General features: G+C 35.0%; 1 protein-coding gene across 9 annotated transcripts in view; it reads right to left on the bottom strand.

Annotated features, from left to right (window-relative positions):
- Positions 1-2,699: 2,699 nt before the first annotated feature.
- LOC108679773 (protein PRY2) overlaps positions 2,700-19,194 on the bottom strand; it is a 53,768-nt gene continuing 37,273 nt past the window's right edge. For 7 of the 9 annotated variants that reach the window (XM_047883633.1, XM_018168494.2, XM_018168495.2 and 4 more), the window contains 11 exons: positions 14,613-14,667; positions 13,999-14,095; positions 13,567-13,622; positions 12,596-12,775; positions 9,661-9,783; positions 9,147-9,243; positions 8,435-8,585; positions 7,046-7,171; positions 6,860-6,905; positions 5,879-6,086; positions 2,700-4,714 (listed from right to left, as the gene is read on the bottom strand). In XM_047883633.1, coding sequence (XP_047739589.1) covers positions 4,557-4,714; positions 5,879-6,086; positions 6,860-6,905; positions 7,046-7,171; positions 8,435-8,585; positions 9,147-9,243; positions 9,661-9,783; positions 12,596-12,775; positions 13,567-13,622; positions 13,999-14,095; positions 14,613-14,666 — 1,296 coding nt within the window. In that variant the 5' untranslated portion in view covers position 14,667 and the 3' untranslated portion in view covers positions 2,700-4,556. Of the gene's footprint in view, positions 4,715-5,878; positions 6,087-6,859; positions 6,906-6,999; positions 7,172-8,434; positions 8,586-9,146; positions 9,244-9,660; positions 9,784-12,595; positions 12,776-13,566; positions 13,623-13,998; positions 14,096-14,612; positions 14,668-14,834; positions 14,951-19,194 lie in introns of those variants that run through there. The other 2 variants (XM_047883632.1, XM_018168497.2) reach the window with 2 other exon arrangements.

Raw genomic sequence — 19,194 nt, 5'->3', positions numbered from 1 at the left:
TACTGCAACTACGTGATCTTTAAGAAAACATTTTAGATCAACTTGTTGCAATTACATTGTGCATGATATTTTGGCGGAATTGTCGAAGTATTGCAGATTACGGAAGTTTAAAATTTTATTATGTAAATGACAGGTTTGCAGAGTGCAAACTGCAATTTTTTCACTCAAACAATAATACATGATATTAGAGCTGCAAGATTTCATACCTACTAAAATTAAATGATATTAGAGCCAGGGTATTTCATAAAAAGATGAAAATTTTCCAGTTTTCCAGCCCTGCAGTGGCACATAGGTTAGTAAGGCCACCACTCTTTATAGTCTGCACTTACTTTGCCACTTGTCACTAAAAACAGTATTATACTTTTCAGAAATACAATTTGCAAGGTTTGATAGCCAAAGGCATTGCATAGGATGACTATAAAGCTTTTTTGATCTACTATGAAGACATGATTCAGCTTATAAAATAAATCATATCTATTGAAGGCTGGGAACTTAGTGCAGTAACAAGTAACAGGCCATGGTCAGGAAGATGTGCCAGGTGCGCGGGAATTTATTTGGTCATTTTAACGACCTGCGTGGTGCGCCATACTATGCTGGTAAAAAAATGCGCCGTGCGCTGTACTTTAGAAAGCTAAAATAGTTCTACTATTTTAGTTGACAATATACGCGAGTATATTGACTACGCGAGTCGAACTGACAATAATAAAATGTAAGACATGTCCGGGTTACTTCTGACTCTTCCGCTTGTCCGCCTTGTCGGATACGGAACGTACGGTAATCGTAAACTGTGGCTATTATACCTACGAAATTTAAACAGACGGTGTTCAGTGTTGCCATATGACTTTGGAGAAAATTTCTTCTAAAATAAAGTTCTAGATTTCTCATTCACCAAATTTCCATATCAAGAAAAATCATATATTATTGAAAGATAATTAAAGGCATACTGTACTGAGTAATGTGAGTATTACGTCTGTTCCTCCACAAACTGCTCGTGCGCGGCAGCACGACGTAGAATTGATGGCCAGGATTGCGCAAACACATGCGCGAAGAGGATCAATTTTCATTACATTGCGCCAAGTGTGCACAGCAATAGCTTAAAAAAAGTGAAAATGCATAGGAAAATTTACCAAAAACATATACACCATCCTGAGTGTGGGTAGCTAACAGGTTAACAACTTATCAGAATCCATGATAGATTAATTACCTCCTGAATAATTTTTAACAGAAGTGCATGGTTGTACATACATGATTCCAAATTTATTAAAAAGAAGCTGCTTTAAGGAAACCACATTTCATTAATAAGTAGCAAAATTCAAATCTTAAAATAGCTACAACACATGCAATGATGCAAACAATTTAAATTTTGCATCCCAAAATGGTTTGAATATCAGTTAAATTATTATAGTAAACTAACTCTAGGAATAATTTGTTAAAATATCTATTAGACTGATACAAATCTAATGAAATAAATTTTCTTTTATTCTGTGAAGCAAAGATTTTTTTGTTTGAACACTAACCTGTTTACCCCATTTCCAATCAGGTCCTCTAATTACTCTTGCACCAACTCCTTCCATCATATAGCGGGTACTCCTGCTGGCAAGTCCAGCAGGTACATCCATAAAGAAGCATAAGTTGCTTCTTTAACTCCGAATATTAATATCTCTACTTTTGAATTTTATTGAACAAACAACAGCGTGAATGAAAATGAAAACTTACAGAATAGCTAACACTGAATCCACAGACAGAACGAAACTCATGTAACTTTTTCTCTGACGTTTGTTTTGGTCATGCAGCAGTAAGTTGGACCATAGTTGTCTGAACAGCTGATTCATTTTTGCGGAGAAATCTACTGCCTGCTCAGCCAAAAATATGTCCCAGGCAGATGTTTTTACAATCATTGATATCTGTTAGTAGTCACAATTATAAATAACAGATCATGACTGTAAAGTAGTAATTATGTAAAGACCGTGAGATTTTTCTTTGAAGCTTATGTTTGTTCAAAATAATGAATTAGAATATAATAATAGATCTTAATATCAATTTTGCATCGACTAAAAATTGTATTCCATTTATTCCGTTAAAAAATGCGCCAATTATCAACAGTTACTCGTATGAGCGTAGAAATACTAATATGCAATCAATTTTTGTCATTGACTTTTCTCTGAAGTTTCTTGAGAAATAGTTTAACAAGCAGTAAATCGCACGCCAAAGACATTGTCGGACAGATCATGCATGTTCTCAAAACCAATGTGCATAGCACATCAGTGAAACAATTGAATAAAAACCCACGAGCTCAGAATAAACTCAGTTATAAAAAAGCCTTCAACATTTCTTACGCTATGAGGAAAAATTATTCGAAATAATTCGAAATGTGATAATTGAGATAATAAAATCGAATTTACTATATGTAAAGCAAACAACTGAAAAGCGTAGCACCATACGAGCCTTGCAATAATTCCAGCAGCTATCACAATCAAATCGTCAGCTATGGAAAGATCGGGTTCATAAGGCCGGATCCCTTGAGGAATCGAGTCACGAAAAATACAAGAATCGGCAACGGGCCGTGTGCCTATTTCTTCAGTGCCGACACTTCTGTTATATTCTAACTCATTATTACAATATTGCAAAGCAAACAACTGTTATTACAGTAAACCCGCCAGATGAATACATAAGCAATAAGCAGGGAAATAAAACTCTCATCGCAGGACTATTTTATTCATGGAATATCTCGGAGAGAAGTGTACACATTATTTGGAATGTGTTAAACTCTGCGTCAAGTTTGATGGTTGAGTGGCGAAATCACTTCCATCATTGTAAATAGAGTTAAATAAAATATCATGAGATCGCTTCTATAATGCAATACTGGAATATAAGATTTAGGAATATACGGAAAGCTGTTATATATGTGAATGTTAGAAGGAAGTCAGTATATGTTAGAGAGAAAACCTTTAGCTACGGCACGACTTGCACGACTTTTCGTAATTATCGCCCAGGGAGTAAAATTCACCAGACGGAATACTCTTGATCAGCATATGGATCAAAGATTGCCTGAATCCACACAAGAATATAGGATTTAATTGAATTAAAATAAGTTTACCCTGAATCCAAGGCATCTCGGTGAAAATACGCCGTTAAATAACCTGTACATTAAAGGGTGAGTGGCGCGAACATTTCTTTCTGTATATGTTGAAGTGTTCACGGCTCATAGCGTAAAATTTCATGCGGCTGGAAAATCCAGCCGGGAAAATGGGATATTAATGAAAAACAGAGCGTAAAATGAATAAAATTATCAGTAATAAACCTATTAAGGGTATCTTACTGGTACCTTTTCCATGCTTTTTATACGCGCCTTAGTCTGACTTAGCTGTAAATTTATCACAACTTGATAGATGATTAAAATACTGTTAAAAAATTAGAACCAATGATGAACGTAACAGAAACATTTACACTTTGATCAATGCGGACATGCAGAGCATTTTAAAATAACTCTTCATAAATAATACGTTTAACATAAGACAAAATATTCAACTAATTTTCAATCAGGTTTTTTAAAAATCATAGTCAGACTTATACATCTAGAGAAAATCAACAATCGCACTGACTAAATGTAATGACTGAATCTTTGGTAAGCCGGATGCTTTTTAATAAACACTTACACTGATTAATTGCGATCAATACCAATAAACTATCAAATTCGACTATAAAAAGGAGACCATTCAATAAGTATGTGCGTAATTTAAATCAATAGATTGTCTATTTATTCACAGCGAAGAGTAAACAGGAGTTCGTCTATAGTCTATCAGGACTAATGAAAATACTTCACAATTTTTCTAATTCGATCAGATTTGATCTAATGCTGGTACATCACATGAATCTTTGAATAACCATTTAGGATATTAATCATGCTAAAAATAGTACATGACATTAAAATTAAAGTATCGAGTGAAATTAAAAAAAATTGGCGTTATAGATGGAACTAATTTTACCAGAGTTCAAAATAACAAAACGATGCGTAAAGAAAAGTAAGTTTCAAGATTGTGCTGAGGTTTGATATTCATTAAGAGCTATTGCATTAAAAGAAGAGACGTACGTATTGCCAGCGAACAGAACGAAATATCGGAAAATATTAGAGCTGGATTAGAAATTATTCAACTCGATTACGGTTATACTGAAAGCAGCTCAAACTCATGAAAACTGCAGAAGCAGATTACTCTGTGGGAAATTAAGAGAAGATTAATCCGAATAAACTGGGAAAAGATTACACTGTAAAACACCGGTATTAGATTTTACTAAAGAAAACTGGAATTAGATTCCACTAAAGGAAATTGGTAGAAGATTACACTGTAGGCAAATGGAATTAGACTCCACTAAAGGAAACTGGAATTAGATTTCACTATAGGAAACTGGAATTAGATTTCACTATAGGAAACTGGAATTAGATTCCACTCTAGGAAACTGGAATTAGAGATTTCACCACCTAGAAGAAACTGGGATTGAATTCCAGTATAGGAAACTGGTAGAAGATTACATTGTATTAATCTGTTAGCTGATGTAGCTTATGACTTTGGTGCAGGGACTTTGATGGCGTAGCTGCCGACCATGTTGCCAGGAGGGTTGTAGTTGCAGACGACATAAAGCTTGCCGCTGCTCTTGTTGCGCGCCATGCCTACACCAAGCTCTCGGGAGTCTGCCCACACCACCTGCGTGAAGTGACCTGCGAACCACACATATCTTAGCTTCATGGAAATACAGATTTGTATACTCGTATAGTGTATTTTTAGGTCAATAATGTAATAATTTCAGCAACCTGCGTGAAGTGACCTGCGAACCCCACATATCTTAGCTTCATGGAAATACAGATTTGTATACCCGTATAATGTATTATTAGGCGTATAATGTAAATTGTATAATGTACTAATTGCAGTAACCTGCGAACCACACGTATCTTATTTTCGTGGAAATCAGATTTGCATACCCTTATAATGTATTTTTAGGTGTATAATGTGAATTTTACAATGCAAATTGTACAATGTAATAATTTTAGTAACGTGCGTGAAGTGATCTGCTCATCAAAAAACTTTTAGATTGATCGAAATATAGTTTTGAAAACGCGTATAGAGTGGATTATAGTGTATTATGTGAATTTTATAATGTAATAATGTGAGTATAATGCGTGAAACGACCCGCGCGTCACGCATATCTTAGCTTCATCGAAATACAATTTTGTGTACTCGTATAATGTATTTTGCAGTGTATAACGTTTATTGGAAAATTCGGTTATTTATTTATGACACACATTTTATTCTTTTTATATCAATAGAAATTAAGACCTGAACTCACACTGCCAGTATAAAAATTAACTGAAAATATTAATTCATTAACATTGGAAAAGATAAGTTAATAATGAATTCGGTTTAAAAACAATTTCCCTGTCGAGTGTGATAGTTATTCAAGCAAGACATGAGTAATATCCGAGTGTGCGTGTAAAATGAACAACGCTCCATGCAGCATCGCTATACAGCTTGACGTCATACAAATAAAAAATTATTCCCACTTGTGTTAAAATCGAATTTTACACTCCAAAAATCTGAGCCCAAATAAATGTATATTGTAAACCAGTTTTAAAAAGATTCCCATGTAATCCGGGATAGAAAATATCATCGATTGGTGATTTCAGTGCTTGAAGAAAACAACGACAATTTCAGAATAAGTGCAAAAAAAATTTTAGTGATTTCTGGCAAGAATCTAGTTCTAAGCCAGCGTACAATAAAATGGGCAAGATTCAAAATTTGGGCTTAAGCATCATCGTACATATGAACACAAAAATCGTTAATTACTGTTGTAAATTGATTATTGTAAATTGATTAAAAGTATTTACCGGAGACCATGGACCGAGGTTCCTTGCCGAATACGTGATCCTTGATCTCGCTGTACCAGGAGTCAACAGGCTCAGCTCCAGAGATGGTGTGGTTAGGAACAGAATTCCACTTGGAGTAAATGTTCTCGCCATAGTCATTGTTGGGGCGGTGCTCCATGCGGTCTTTCTTGGCGATAGTCTTCGCCCAGTCTTCGGCCACCTTGTTTAACTGCAAGCAAATACGGTTCATTCACACTCAGAGAAATGCATGGGTATACTGTTCGAATAGTGACACACTTAGTTGGCCACCGCACGAGCTGATGTACTCATTTCCAGGGATAAATGGGTCAGAATGACCCAAATAAAGGCCCTAACTGCATCACTATTGGGCCAAAGTCTCTGTAATTTCTGTGATTTTAACACGGAATACAAGTGAACAATAATGATGGCTTAGAAGAGCTGAAAAATGAAATTACAATCGACTTAGGGAAGTAACAATAATTGTGCATTAACGAAATAATGCAAATATAAGCGAAAGTAGGTCGCTAAAAGTAGCGAGATATAACTGTTCTTAGAAATATTCACGATGCAAGGTAGTGGTAGTGCAAGGAAGATTTCTAAAGTTTAACGACGTAGTTAAAGTTCTAAAGTTTAACGTTCTAAAGTTTAACGGATAATTGTTCGACGTATATTAATTATCATAATTGTACATTTTACATACGATAAATGTAATTTATTATGAGAAAGGAAAACTTTTCATTTCTTGGGAAAGCAAAGATAGTTTTAAACTATGAGGATCAACAGATGAAATCCATTGCACTTCACTGCTGCGCGGTGACATAAATTACGGGATCAAACATTTTTCTTTGAATACTTTAGGTTTAGAGTATATAATTCAATAAATAACTACATGAACGTTAAATAACATTTAAATCTACGGTGCTACAATCATATTTTACATTTTAATTACTCGTCATATAACCTAGACTAAAATATTTGCACCTTCTTGGAGATGGTGAGCGGGGCAACGCCGTGCTTGAGGCGATATTTATTATGCGCCAATAACGTTTAAATCTACGGCATTGCTAATATCTTTTACATTTTAATTACTCGTCATTTAACCTAGACTAAAATATTTGCACCTTCTTGGAGATGGTGAGCGGGGCAACGCCGTGCTTGAGGCGATATTTATTATGCGCCTTGAGAACAGCTTCAGCGAAGTCCTCCTCTTCATCATCGCTGCTGCTGCTGCTCAGCACGGCGCTCTGGAGCTTGCTCGTCACGTTGCTCAGGAGGCTGTCTTTGGGGAAGCCCCTGACACAATTAATATTATTTTAATTATTTGAATTATTACATTTTTAATTGTAAAATAAATCTTTATTCATGGAAGTGGCATTCTTAGATTATCGCGAGCTACAATTACTGTATTTTTAATAAGTTATAGATTGTATTATTTACTGAAGGAGTTACAATTTCTTACTAACGCGATCTTGAATTGTTTAGGTTTTAATTGTTAGTCACACATATTATCATTTACTGAATGAGTAACAATCTTTGATTACTATCGTGAGCGGAAATTATCTCATATTCAATTATAAGCTATACACATTATTTATTGAAGGACTTGCAATCTTTTATTATCGCGATCTTGAATTGTTTCGTTTTTAATTATTAAGCAAATTATAATTTAGTGAAGCAATTCGGTTATTACACGGGCTTCATTTTCAGCTACCGCCTGGAAATAACTGGAATTTTTTCCTAATTGAAATTTCGATGAGAAGAAAGTTCACGGCTTAAAAGACATACAGCCAAGTAGATTGAGTTTATAATCGAACTGCCGTTGAGTCCAAGTAATCCGACGTAAAAGTGGTTTTATAGGAAAGATCGACTTCCGCTCGCATGCAACACGCAGTAAAGACGAATAAAATTCGTTTAACTATCTAGTAATTTAAGCGAGCAAGAATCCTCGATTACAGAACATTGGAAAACAATGAACCATTATTAATTGAACATACTGACGATTTCGTATTGTGAAATTTATTTACTAAAATGACTATTAGCTTTTCAGGAATTTTTGCGTATCATTCCTTTAGTGGCAAGATATATCAACAAAAGCGGGATATTTTACCGCGCTCTCTCCCTACGGAAATTATCTCTTCTCCTATAAGAGAACATTATGATGTTTACACCATAAAACCATGAATATGTATCAGTTCTGTATCACGAATCCGGAATTATGAATAATTATGAGTCTGGCTTATAAGAGCCCGGTAACATGCCACGCATATACGTACAAACTGGAACCATTCGATTAAAGAGTTAACGTTTCGGGAAACTCTTTAATGCATGATTAATTTAGGGCTCAAAATTCTGTATACTCTGAATAGAATAATATAATTCTGAAAATTGATTTCACGAAAAAACAACAAATCTTAGAACTTTATTGCTGAAAGGAATTGCAACCCATATGTACATTATTCATGATAACAAGGGTCATGTTCATACTCTTCCTGCTTTAAAACTCTGTTTTATCTAAATTAAGCCCGAATTTATATTCTTTAATTTGTCGCAACTGACCCGACAGGAGGGACTTGCTGAGCAAACTCTCCCATCCAGTTGCCCTTTGGTGAGAAGAAGGCGACGAAATAGACGCTCAAGCCTGACTTGGAACTGGCGGTCCCGAAACCAAACTCCTTCGTATCCTTCCACACGAGCTGCGTGAAGTGTCCTTCGAAAAAATATGTTTGTAAATAGGAATTGCTGGTCTAAACTCCTTCATATACTTCCACGAGAGCTGCGTGAAGTGTCCTGCGAAAAATATGTTCGTAAATAGGAATAGCTGGTCTTAACTCCTTCGTATACTTCCACACAAGCTGCGTGAAATGCCCTGCGAAAAAATATGTTTATAGATAGGAATTGCTGGTCTAGTGTCACGCTATCGTAGCTGGTTGCCATTGCAAAAATTTAACTCGTGCAAAATTTTTGCGGCTTTGCAAAAATTTCAACTTCGTGTCTTCCAAACAAGCTGCGTGAAGTGCACTGCGAAAACCATGTTTGTAAATAGGAATCGTTGGTCTAGTGGCACGCTATCATTGCCGGTTGCCGCTTTACAAAAATTCTAACTTGAAGCATTTGAACTTGAGCATTTGAAAACAATTGGCGAGACGATTACAATCGAATAACAAAAATATTTTTTAAAAATTCCGATTGAAAACTTGAATGTTTCTTCATAATTTCATGCGTTAGTTTCATATCACACTAACCAGAGTCCAGTTTATATTATACTCACCGGAATCTAGCTTTCCACCTTGAGGCTCCTGGCCGAACTTGTGGACTTTGATTTCATCGTACCAGTTGTCAACGGGTGTGGCCGCACATATTCTCTCCTGCGTAAAATACCCAATCAATTTTAATGCAAATTAACTTAAATGAAAATTCAGAATTTGATTTTCCAATTCATGACTGAAAAATCGTGAAAAACACACGACTTTCTTTTACGTTGTCCTTTCTATCGTTCATCATTCAAATAGGAAATCTGTAATTTATTGATGCTCGTAAGTAAGTATAAAATAAATAGGTTCCAATAAAAAATGCTCAATGCAGGTTTATGAACTTAAATGACAACGAAAATGGACGTCTCCATCTGCACTATTTTACTTACATTTACTGTAACGATAGTATTACAAAACCTGCTAACTCACTACCAGATTGTATGGGCACGAAGGCGTTCATCTTATATAGTCTGTAATTGAGGCCTCAAAAATATGAGCCCTAATTTTAAGTTAAAAACAACGTCTCCTCACCCAAGTGATGGCAACGTTGCTGCTCAGCTTGTAAATATTCTCTCCGAATTTCTCGTCGTTTTTGTGTGCCATGGCGTCCTTCTTGGCTAATTGCTCAGCCCATTTCTTGGCTTCTTTGTTCAACTGCAGAACAAAATAAACAGTTATTAATAAAAAATTACTGAACAGTTCATACAAGATAGTAATGTTAGAGTAATTAGAGTTGCACATTTAAACATTTTTGCTAACGATCATGAGCAGATTAACACTCGTGAACACAAAGCAAAAATTTTGAACGATGGCAATTGTGCACAAAACAAAAAGTAAAGCATGATCGCAAAAGAAGCACATATTAGTGCAGACACAAACTGCACAATTATAGAATAGCGGTAGTAGTACTCACCGCTGGTAACGACAAAGCTCATGCATTGCTTTACATTTGGATTTATGTGCAAAATTTTGAAGAATCGGTTCATAAATTTTAGAGTCCATCCATTTCTTGAACGAAGTAAAAATTTAAACAGCGGTTAGTGAGCCGGCGATTACTGAGTCGGCCTCTTTGAAAAAGTTTGTTTCACCAAATAATCGTAACAAATTATTTCCTGTTCGTTTGTGCTGGAGAAATTTGTGAATTTCAAGACATATTTTATAACATAAGTGAAGCTTTCGTCAAATTTATTATCAGACAAAATAACCGATGCTCCAAAGATGGAACGAATTCATGTTCCATTTCATTGCATATGATGGCCTATATGATGAAGCGATCTAGAACATAAGAAACAGTCTAAAACGTAAGTTCTTCTCTACTCAGAGAAGTAAAACTTTAAATGAAATTAAAGCATCTTCAATATTTTTAATATGATAACTAGGCGGTTAGAATATATTTTTTCCTATACTAAACTACTAAACTGCAAACATTTACTTTCTTTAAAAATTTAATTGCACTTAGTTAAAAAGGCACGATATTATCATTCTGTATCAAGTTTGGATACTTCCTAAGTAACTAAGGATTGATGTTCAAGTTCAACAAGCTTCTTAATTTTTAAATAACATTAATCAACCTTGCCCATCTCCTGCAGATGGTTAATAAAAATTATTTATTTTTTATAACAACCATTTATGTTTAAAACGGGAAAAAGTACAATTTTCGTCAGTTCAAGATGGGATTTCGTGCTGTTCAAGACGGACCAAGTACTTATGTCTGCAATGTATCTTGCACGTACTTCAAGAAAATCTACGCTGTACACTGCACATTGAATGTGTACATAGCATGCATTCCCGGTAGTCTTGAAACCATCTCATCACTAATATACCTGGCTGTCCTCATCACTACATTGAGGTCAATGCCGTCGTTCATCGAACCGGCGAACTCTGCAGTGTAAAGTTCTTCCCGTTGTCTAAACATCTATTCGCGAATTTCCACCTTCAAGGCGGAAATTCGCGCCACCTTCAAAGGCCTTTAAAAAATTGTAAATTCTGCATGGCAACCTTCGATAGTATCAGCACTTCACAATTCGAAGATGTTTTGTGCAGGACAAATTGGACTAATTCGTCCGTCTTGTCTTAAAATTGTATTCAGCTCTAAAGAATAGCTTCCTACATTGTTTTCTGGAAAAAATTTCCCTTTTTTCACATTCATTGATAAATTAAATGATATCAAAAGCGCATTGAGTGTTGGATGTAAGTTCTAATTCTTTGAACTAACGGCGCATGAAATAATTGCATCGATTTATATCCAGTTTCGTCGGTACTTATATGAATTAGTAATTTAGTTCACTTTTCTCAAATTATATATTTTTATGATTTGACAAAAAGTTAAAGAATCATTAAGTCATCAGTATTTACATTTACCCTCAATACCTCACTGATGTGTGCTTTTATTTCTATACGTTTTTTATTTTATTAATAGTACTATAGATACTAAGAAGAGAAATTCATTTTTAACCGCAGGAATACTCAATTCAGAACCAAGTGGGTAACATTCACCTGTGAATCAACGGCTTACCTATTTAACGTGAAACAACCGACGGCTGATCCGAGATTGTAGGATTGTGAAGGATACTACCTCCAAGAATACAGAATTCCTGGAAATTGTGCGGCTCTACAAAGTTAAACTTGTGCCTCATAGATTACTAGTGAAAAAGTTATATAATTATATAGATTGAAATTGATATAATTTGCAATACTCGTGCCAAATCCTGATTTCGATAATTTCTGGATTTCACTCAGCAAAGAATATGTAATATCCATACTTCCTGGCTAGCACGAGATAAAAATGAATCGATGCTTCAGTTTCTTTAAATAATTAAAGTGGATCTAGCAAGAGGTCACGTCAACGAAGGTCAAGCGGGACAGATATGAAGACCTTGGCACACTTGCGTGCAATCGATGCCATCAGAGGTGCCCTGCCACAGCAGTCAGTGAGCACAGCGTCATGGTAACTTAATACTCTAATACTTATACCCTAAATACTGTAGTTTATTCTTAATTGCAGTTTTCTGGGCTTTACAGCTCGTTGGCTATGAAATATTGGGTCTAATTCATAGGACAAGGTTGATTGAGATGAAAGATGCAGGAAAAAAATGGTTGACACAGATTTCGTTCTTGTTTTCTTCATGGCATGTACAAACGTACGCAAATAGTTCTGATGAAGGAGTAATGATATTGGAGTGTTTCTTGTGGTCACTCCTTTTGCATTTCATTTCCTTTGTTCGGCCTTACCAATAAAAAAATTGAAAATTCGAGTCTTTCTTGATCAACCTTCCTTGCACTTGTTTGTATTTATGTGTTTCTTACGGTTCTGTATTATAAACATTGCAATGTGTTACCATAGCATCGCACCGAACCCACACAATTATCATTAAAGCTCACGAAATATACAGAGTGCAGAATATCAAAATTAATCCATGTACTAGCCAAAATAGCGGGTATAGTTAAATTATAAACGTTTACTGACCTCAGGGCTGAGTTTGAGTGCCTTGACGCCGTGAAGCGTGCGCTTCTTGTTGATCTGAACGAGCGTCTGCTTCGAAAGCTTCTCGTCTCGTTCTTCTTCATCGTCAGAGCTGCTAGCATCCTGAACTTTGGTCTTGAGCTTCGACAGCAAACCTTTCGAGCCACAGTCCGTAGCGCTTGCCTGGAAACAAATTTAATCATTTCATTATATACAAAAAGTATATTTGTATAATGATGAGCTTCGATAGCAAACCTTTCGAGCCACCGTCCGTAGCGCTTCCCTGGAAGCAAATTTAATCATTTCATTATATACAAGAAGTTTATATATGTATAATAAGCAATAACTACTCAAAAGCGGTAGATCTCAATCCTTTTACCTAGCTTTTATGGGTATATTTATAACATTTTAGAGGGAATTAGAGTAGTTAAAAAACAACGTTCAGAAACGGTAACAAAAATTATGTAGCTTCAAGGTAACAGGATTGTTGTGCCACATTAAACGAGGTAAAAATATAAAAAATTTGAAAACCACTATGAAAAAAGAAAAGATATCGATAAAAACTCCAATAATAACTCCTAAATAGAACCATACTACAACGTCCCATTAAATCCTAAACTAATCCTCTTGAAGGCTTAATGCTACATGAGCTCAAATATATGTACTTGCAAATATTTTAATGACTTTTAAAAATATTTGAAAAATTACAGCTAATGATAAAACCTCTATTAGTCTCCATCAAGAACGTCCAAGTCGGACTCATTTCACAATTGAACTCAAACTAATGACATTTCACAGAATGCATATCTAAATTAAAAAATATTATTGTAGGGAACAAAATCATACAGGGTAGAAAAAAAACTGAACATTTTTTTCATTCAAACGTTGAGAAATACTGTTGAGGCGCATAGGTGATTGAACGCTTTTATTGGATCTGAACCAAATAATATTCTTCTTTTATAACTTAAACCAACCTTTTTGGAGCGGACTGGAGAAGGAGATCTACTGCTGCTGCTGGAAGCGTGATCTTCTGAAAGATGGAGAAATTTTTTTAAGTAACTGTAATTTCTGATTTGTAAGATTTCTGTAATTTGCGTCTTGAATTCAATTGTTAATATCTTAAAAATAGATAGGATACGATAATTACATCGTCTTCATTAAAGCAAATCTACGCATGAATATTTTTATGGACAAACGAGGAAAAATCTTAGCATGCTTATGGATTCGTGTTGCTTGAAAAAATATCACATGCATGCCGTTGAACACGTTTTCCATTTCGACAATAATTTCAACATAGGTTATCATGCACAGCTTGATGTAATACATACTGTAACTATTACATTAATAACAAAAAAAAAACATTCTGATTGGGGAATTTGCACAATTGCACAATGCACACAACTCACTAGGAGGCCCGGGAAGTTCTTTGGTGGTGACTTTGGTGGAGGTGTTGGTGCCAGTCTTGTGCTCCACGACCGTGGTTTCCTTGGTCTCCTGGTACCACTGCAGCGGAAGCGAGCAATCTTCAATTTGTTATTATTTAAAGCCACACGCTTCTATAGAAAACGACATCAATGTATGAATAAATTGATTAACTACTCTCGCAGAATAAAACATCTTTCGTCTCCTGGTACCACTACAAGCGGAAGAGGTTTTCTTCAATTACTTATTGTTAAAGGTTACACGTATCTATAGTATACGACATTAATGTATTAATTGATTAAATGCTCTCTCTGAATAAAACCTTTGCATTAAAAAAAATAGTTCTTATCAAATTATAGCAACACGTCTTCATAAGAATATATTTGTCCGGCTTCTCTCGTTTCAAAGTACGAATTTTATCTCCAAAGCTTTGGTTGATAAAAATATTCTATGTATTTAAAAAGAAAATTTTGCCGCAATTGTTTGCACTGAAGAATAAAAATATATTTGTTAAAATATATATGAACGTAAAGCAATAATAATAACTATTGCAATATCAATAATAAATATCGAAATTTGGATCATTTAAAGGATTTACCTTTCCGCCCTTCTGGAAGGTGCGAGTCTCAGTGGTGGTGGTCGTCTTGCCCATCCTATAAATTTAAGAAAAATTTATTTAATTAAATATCTCATCAGATAATCTATAAATTAGTTATTGAATAAACATGCACTTGTAGAACACCACATGCACCCAGATTTATTTGCTTACTGAATTTAATTTTTCTTGAATTATTAAACAAATGAAAATTTGTTTACTTACTTTGCATCGACTTTGGCAACGAAGAAACTAAGCTTCCGTGCAAAAACTGAAGGCATTTTGATAGTAATTTTAGTCACCAAATCTCTAGAACGTATTTAAATTTTTATGAAGTGGATTTAGAAGGATAATATCTACACTTATTAATATCTTAACTAAAATTTGCTAAGAAAAACTTCTAATCAGGACTGAATACACGAAAGTATAAATACGTCTAAAAGTTAGGAATCAAGGGCAACTTACTGAATTTACAATTGATTCAGTATAGTTAGTTCCTATTATGTGAACTCGCATAGTATGTTCTTGACAGTGTACTTAGTTTTATTGCTTCACGATGAAAGTTCTTTAAAATCTACCTTCTTAAACGATTTATGCTTTATAAGCGAGCATAATCCGTGCTACACCATGTTCATAAAAGTCAAGCAAAATTTTTATCGCGTTTCGATAAGACCTGCATCGGCTTAGGAAACCTATGTAAAACTGAAAAAAATACAACTCAGTACTCACTACAGTGAGTGACAGAGAGCGCATTTTCTCGTCGACGAAAACGTGACGTCACGGACGGACAGACAGACATAGCGAGCACAATAGTGCATTTTTTTCCATAAATGAGAAAATGCGCTAAAAATATTTAAATTCAAATTGTGAGCTATTAGGAATGTTTAAGCAACCCCAACTTGATAAACATCAATTCAATTCGCACAGGAGATTTCGTGAATAGTACCAGTGAAAGCTGATCTAGACACTTGACAGCAAAACGAACAACATCCGCTGCTCTTAAAGGAAAAGATAAACGGACAGACTGAGTTGAATGAAGGTTTACATCCGGACTATACTGGGTTGCGACGTTGAGAGGCTCAATGTACATCCACAGGTTCTTCAAATATGTATTAGGAATAATCGCTGATTAAAGGTAATGAATAAAGAAAAAATTACAACATCGGATCGAGAGGCCTGATAGGCTCCTCCATTAATAAGCTCGAATCGTGCATAACATTTACGATATTTACGATATAAACATCTAATATACTTTTAAATTTGCACGAGGCACAACGGTCTATAGTGAACGTTTTGTTCTTAATTCGTGAAAATTAAATCTCCGTTGTATCGCTACTAATTCATCGAAAATAACTTCAAATGAATATTTGAAATTAGTAATTCATATATAATTCACATCTCGTAAAATGTGATGTTCGAAAATACCCAAAGAAAATAAAAATAAAGTATTATAAATGACATGCTCACTAGCTACAAATAAAAAGAAACAATATATTTGCAGGATTAGCCTGCAAATATATTGTTGCAAATATATTAGCCAAGTGTTGATGAGTCTGTGGTTTAAAAGTGAAGTCAACGGTCAGAAACAAGCGACATTGAGGAAACTTCCGTGGCTTGCGCACTTTGTGACGGCCTTGCAAATAATTTCTCTGATGTTTTAGTACTTCAAAAGTTGTAGTGATACAATGTAATGCTTTAAGTTATCCGTTTGAACTAAACACTCTAATGATTTGTTGAATAAAATGTAAATAAATCACAACATTTTCCAGAAAAACTACAGATAAATGCTTCCGTGTTAAATTTTTTAGAGTGATGCACATATGATGCAATAAACTACTACCATTTTCCGGTTCTAACAGCATATGGTGTTAGAACCGGAACGATACACGTCACCTCAATTATGTATTTTTCAACTGGACTTTGCCTCTGAACAAAAAGCATGCGGAACGACGATCAACATGACCAGGAAATAGTTAGGACGAAGAAGCAGCTTAAAACAACAACAGCAAAAAACACGAACAGCAAAGGTTGTTCGGTATATCAAGGCCAGACTTGAACGTGACTCACGGAACGGAAGAAGACATCACAATACTGATCTCTATGATCGTTCTCGATAATACAGATCATTAATGCTGTTCTGATTGAAATTCAGCCAATTTCCGTTACGGACCTGATAAATTGAATCGATCGTTCTCGATAATACAAACCATAAATACTGTTGCGATAGAAAGTCAGTTGATTTCCAGTGCTGACTAAACGAAATGGATCGATCGTTTCCGATGATATAAACTAATAGTGATATCATGATTGATTTCCGTTGCGGGCTTGACAAATTGAATCGATCGTTCCAAATTGAATCGATCGAAGTGTTGTTTTAATAGGATATCTATTGTTTTCTATTGCGGACGTGACAAAATGGATCAATGAAGTTTCTTAGGTCGTCCCACATGACACAAAGCAATAACGATCTTCCGATTGAAACTCAATTGATTTCCTTTATGGACTTAACAGGATATGTAAATTAAGTTGCTATGGGGTTAATATCAGCCTCAATCCTATTCATTAGGCGGTGCTTGCAAGTGGTGATGCAAGTCAATTACAACTGCTACGAGATTATAATTCGGGGGAAATGAGAGCTCAATGTGGGCAATCACAAGTCCGTGGTTGAAACGAAGGTGAAATAGATGCATTACTTCAGTGGATGTTGTTGCTCATTATTGCAGCACTCCAATCAGTATAGATTTGAAAAGAAATTTATACGGACTCATTTTGATCGAATATCATAACAGAATTTGATGGTTATGAGTTTATTCATAATAGAAATGGAGTTATCACTTGGGTGGTGGATAGCTTGGTAATCAAATGTCATTAATTCAAGTAGAGCAACCGAACACAAGACCGTGACTATAGTACCATATAGCTGATATTTTTTATCAGATCCTGTTTTGACGAATGCTGTAATATTGTGTACTTTTTCAAAGTAAATATGGAATTCAATTGGCGGTAGTATTTTTACTTTAAATTAAAAATGAATTTGTTAAGCCCCAAGAAGGCGCTAATTTGGAAATAAATATTGATTGGTATAAATACGTGTTGCAATTTAAAAACTCCGCACAGAGATGCTATTGAAGCTTCATATAGAACACTTTTGTTCAAGTTTTTTTGGTCTTATGTATAATGTCAAAGGAAAATTAGAGTAGAAGAAACAATTTTTGACCTTCGTACATCAAAACTTTAGCAAAATGATTGAATGTATTGATGTACTAGAAAAAATAATCACAGCTACAGTTATTTTAGGTCGCATTTATAACCCAGTGTGACCTGCTTTTAATCGGAAATATCTAAAATTTAATTTAATAATAACTGCTTTATCTTGCACAGTTAGGGAAAACTTCTGTAACTGTCAGTAAAATTAAAACGAAATTCTGGTTGCTTAAATCGCCAAATCTTGATAGCACTGATGGCGTTTACAAATTTACAGGCCCAATGAAAGGAACACTGTAACTTAGAATTTGCTCCAAGGAGATAAATGGAATTTAAGGTGCCAATGCCTAAAACCAACCAGAATTTTTTAAAATAGTCCTCGTTTGGATTTCTTAAGCAATTAAAATGAATCCACCGTTTTTCAAATGAGAATGCCTATTTTCTTGAAATACTAACATAAATCTAACGTCTGATCGCGGTCAAAATTGCAATGTCAACAAAAGAAACTTCAATGAAATGGATGTTTCTTAAGATGATGCGTTCAACTACTACGAAAATAGAAAACTCAATGTGTTGAACATCGAGAAATATGAAACTAAATATTCACACACATATGAAAACAATAATGAAGTTGTGATTAAAAAATGTAAACAGTGCTACTGCTTATCACCGGAGCCGCGCACGACGTAGCACGCATGCTCTCCGCACCGCATTTTAGATCATACTGCTTAACGAGTTCGTTGTGAGTGAGACGCATGACGCATGACGCATAACGTAGGGCGATTGGATCACTTTAAATAACCGCATAGGAACATACATACATGCAATCTTACACTCAAGCAGAGATGTAAAAGATGTCTTAAGCCAAGTCAATGCCATAAACCTTCCGGAGTGCATGTGTATTTTTATATTTGAGCCTTAGAAGCCTTCATTCAAACTCAATTTCACCGATCTGATGCAGAATCTTGTCGAAGGTCAATTGCACGAGTTCAGTGGAAACGAAGGCATATTAAAATTGAATAATTCCATTGAATAATTCCAAAATTGTTGATTGTAATACGACAGTTGAAATAAATAAAACTAAATTATTGTAATGCTAATGTAAATCGTTCACTCTTATCCAGATGATTGAAATTAATTGTAGATACCAGCTGTAAAAAGTTTTAATTGGCGTCCAGGAAATGCCACAATGATTCAAGCAAAATACTGAATCAGAAATATAAGAAGCAAGTCAACGAGTTACGGCTGCAGCCGAAAAAAATCACTTGGGATATTGTCGTCGCTCGTTGTCTGTGATGTGGAATGTAAACCCAAAGAAGAATCCAAAACTAAACCACAAAAACTGACTGGCGCTTGTCAGTAGTATCGTGCAGCCAAGAGT

This window comes from Hyalella azteca, unplaced genomic scaffold (assembly GCF_000764305.2).
Source record: "Hyalella azteca isolate HAZT.00-mixed unplaced genomic scaffold, Hazt_2.0.2 contig13348, whole genome shotgun sequence".
In the NCBI taxonomy this organism is placed as follows: Eukaryota; Metazoa; Arthropoda; class Malacostraca; order Amphipoda; family Hyalellidae; genus Hyalella; species Hyalella azteca.
This window is presented reverse-complemented; position numbering and strand designations above follow the sequence as displayed.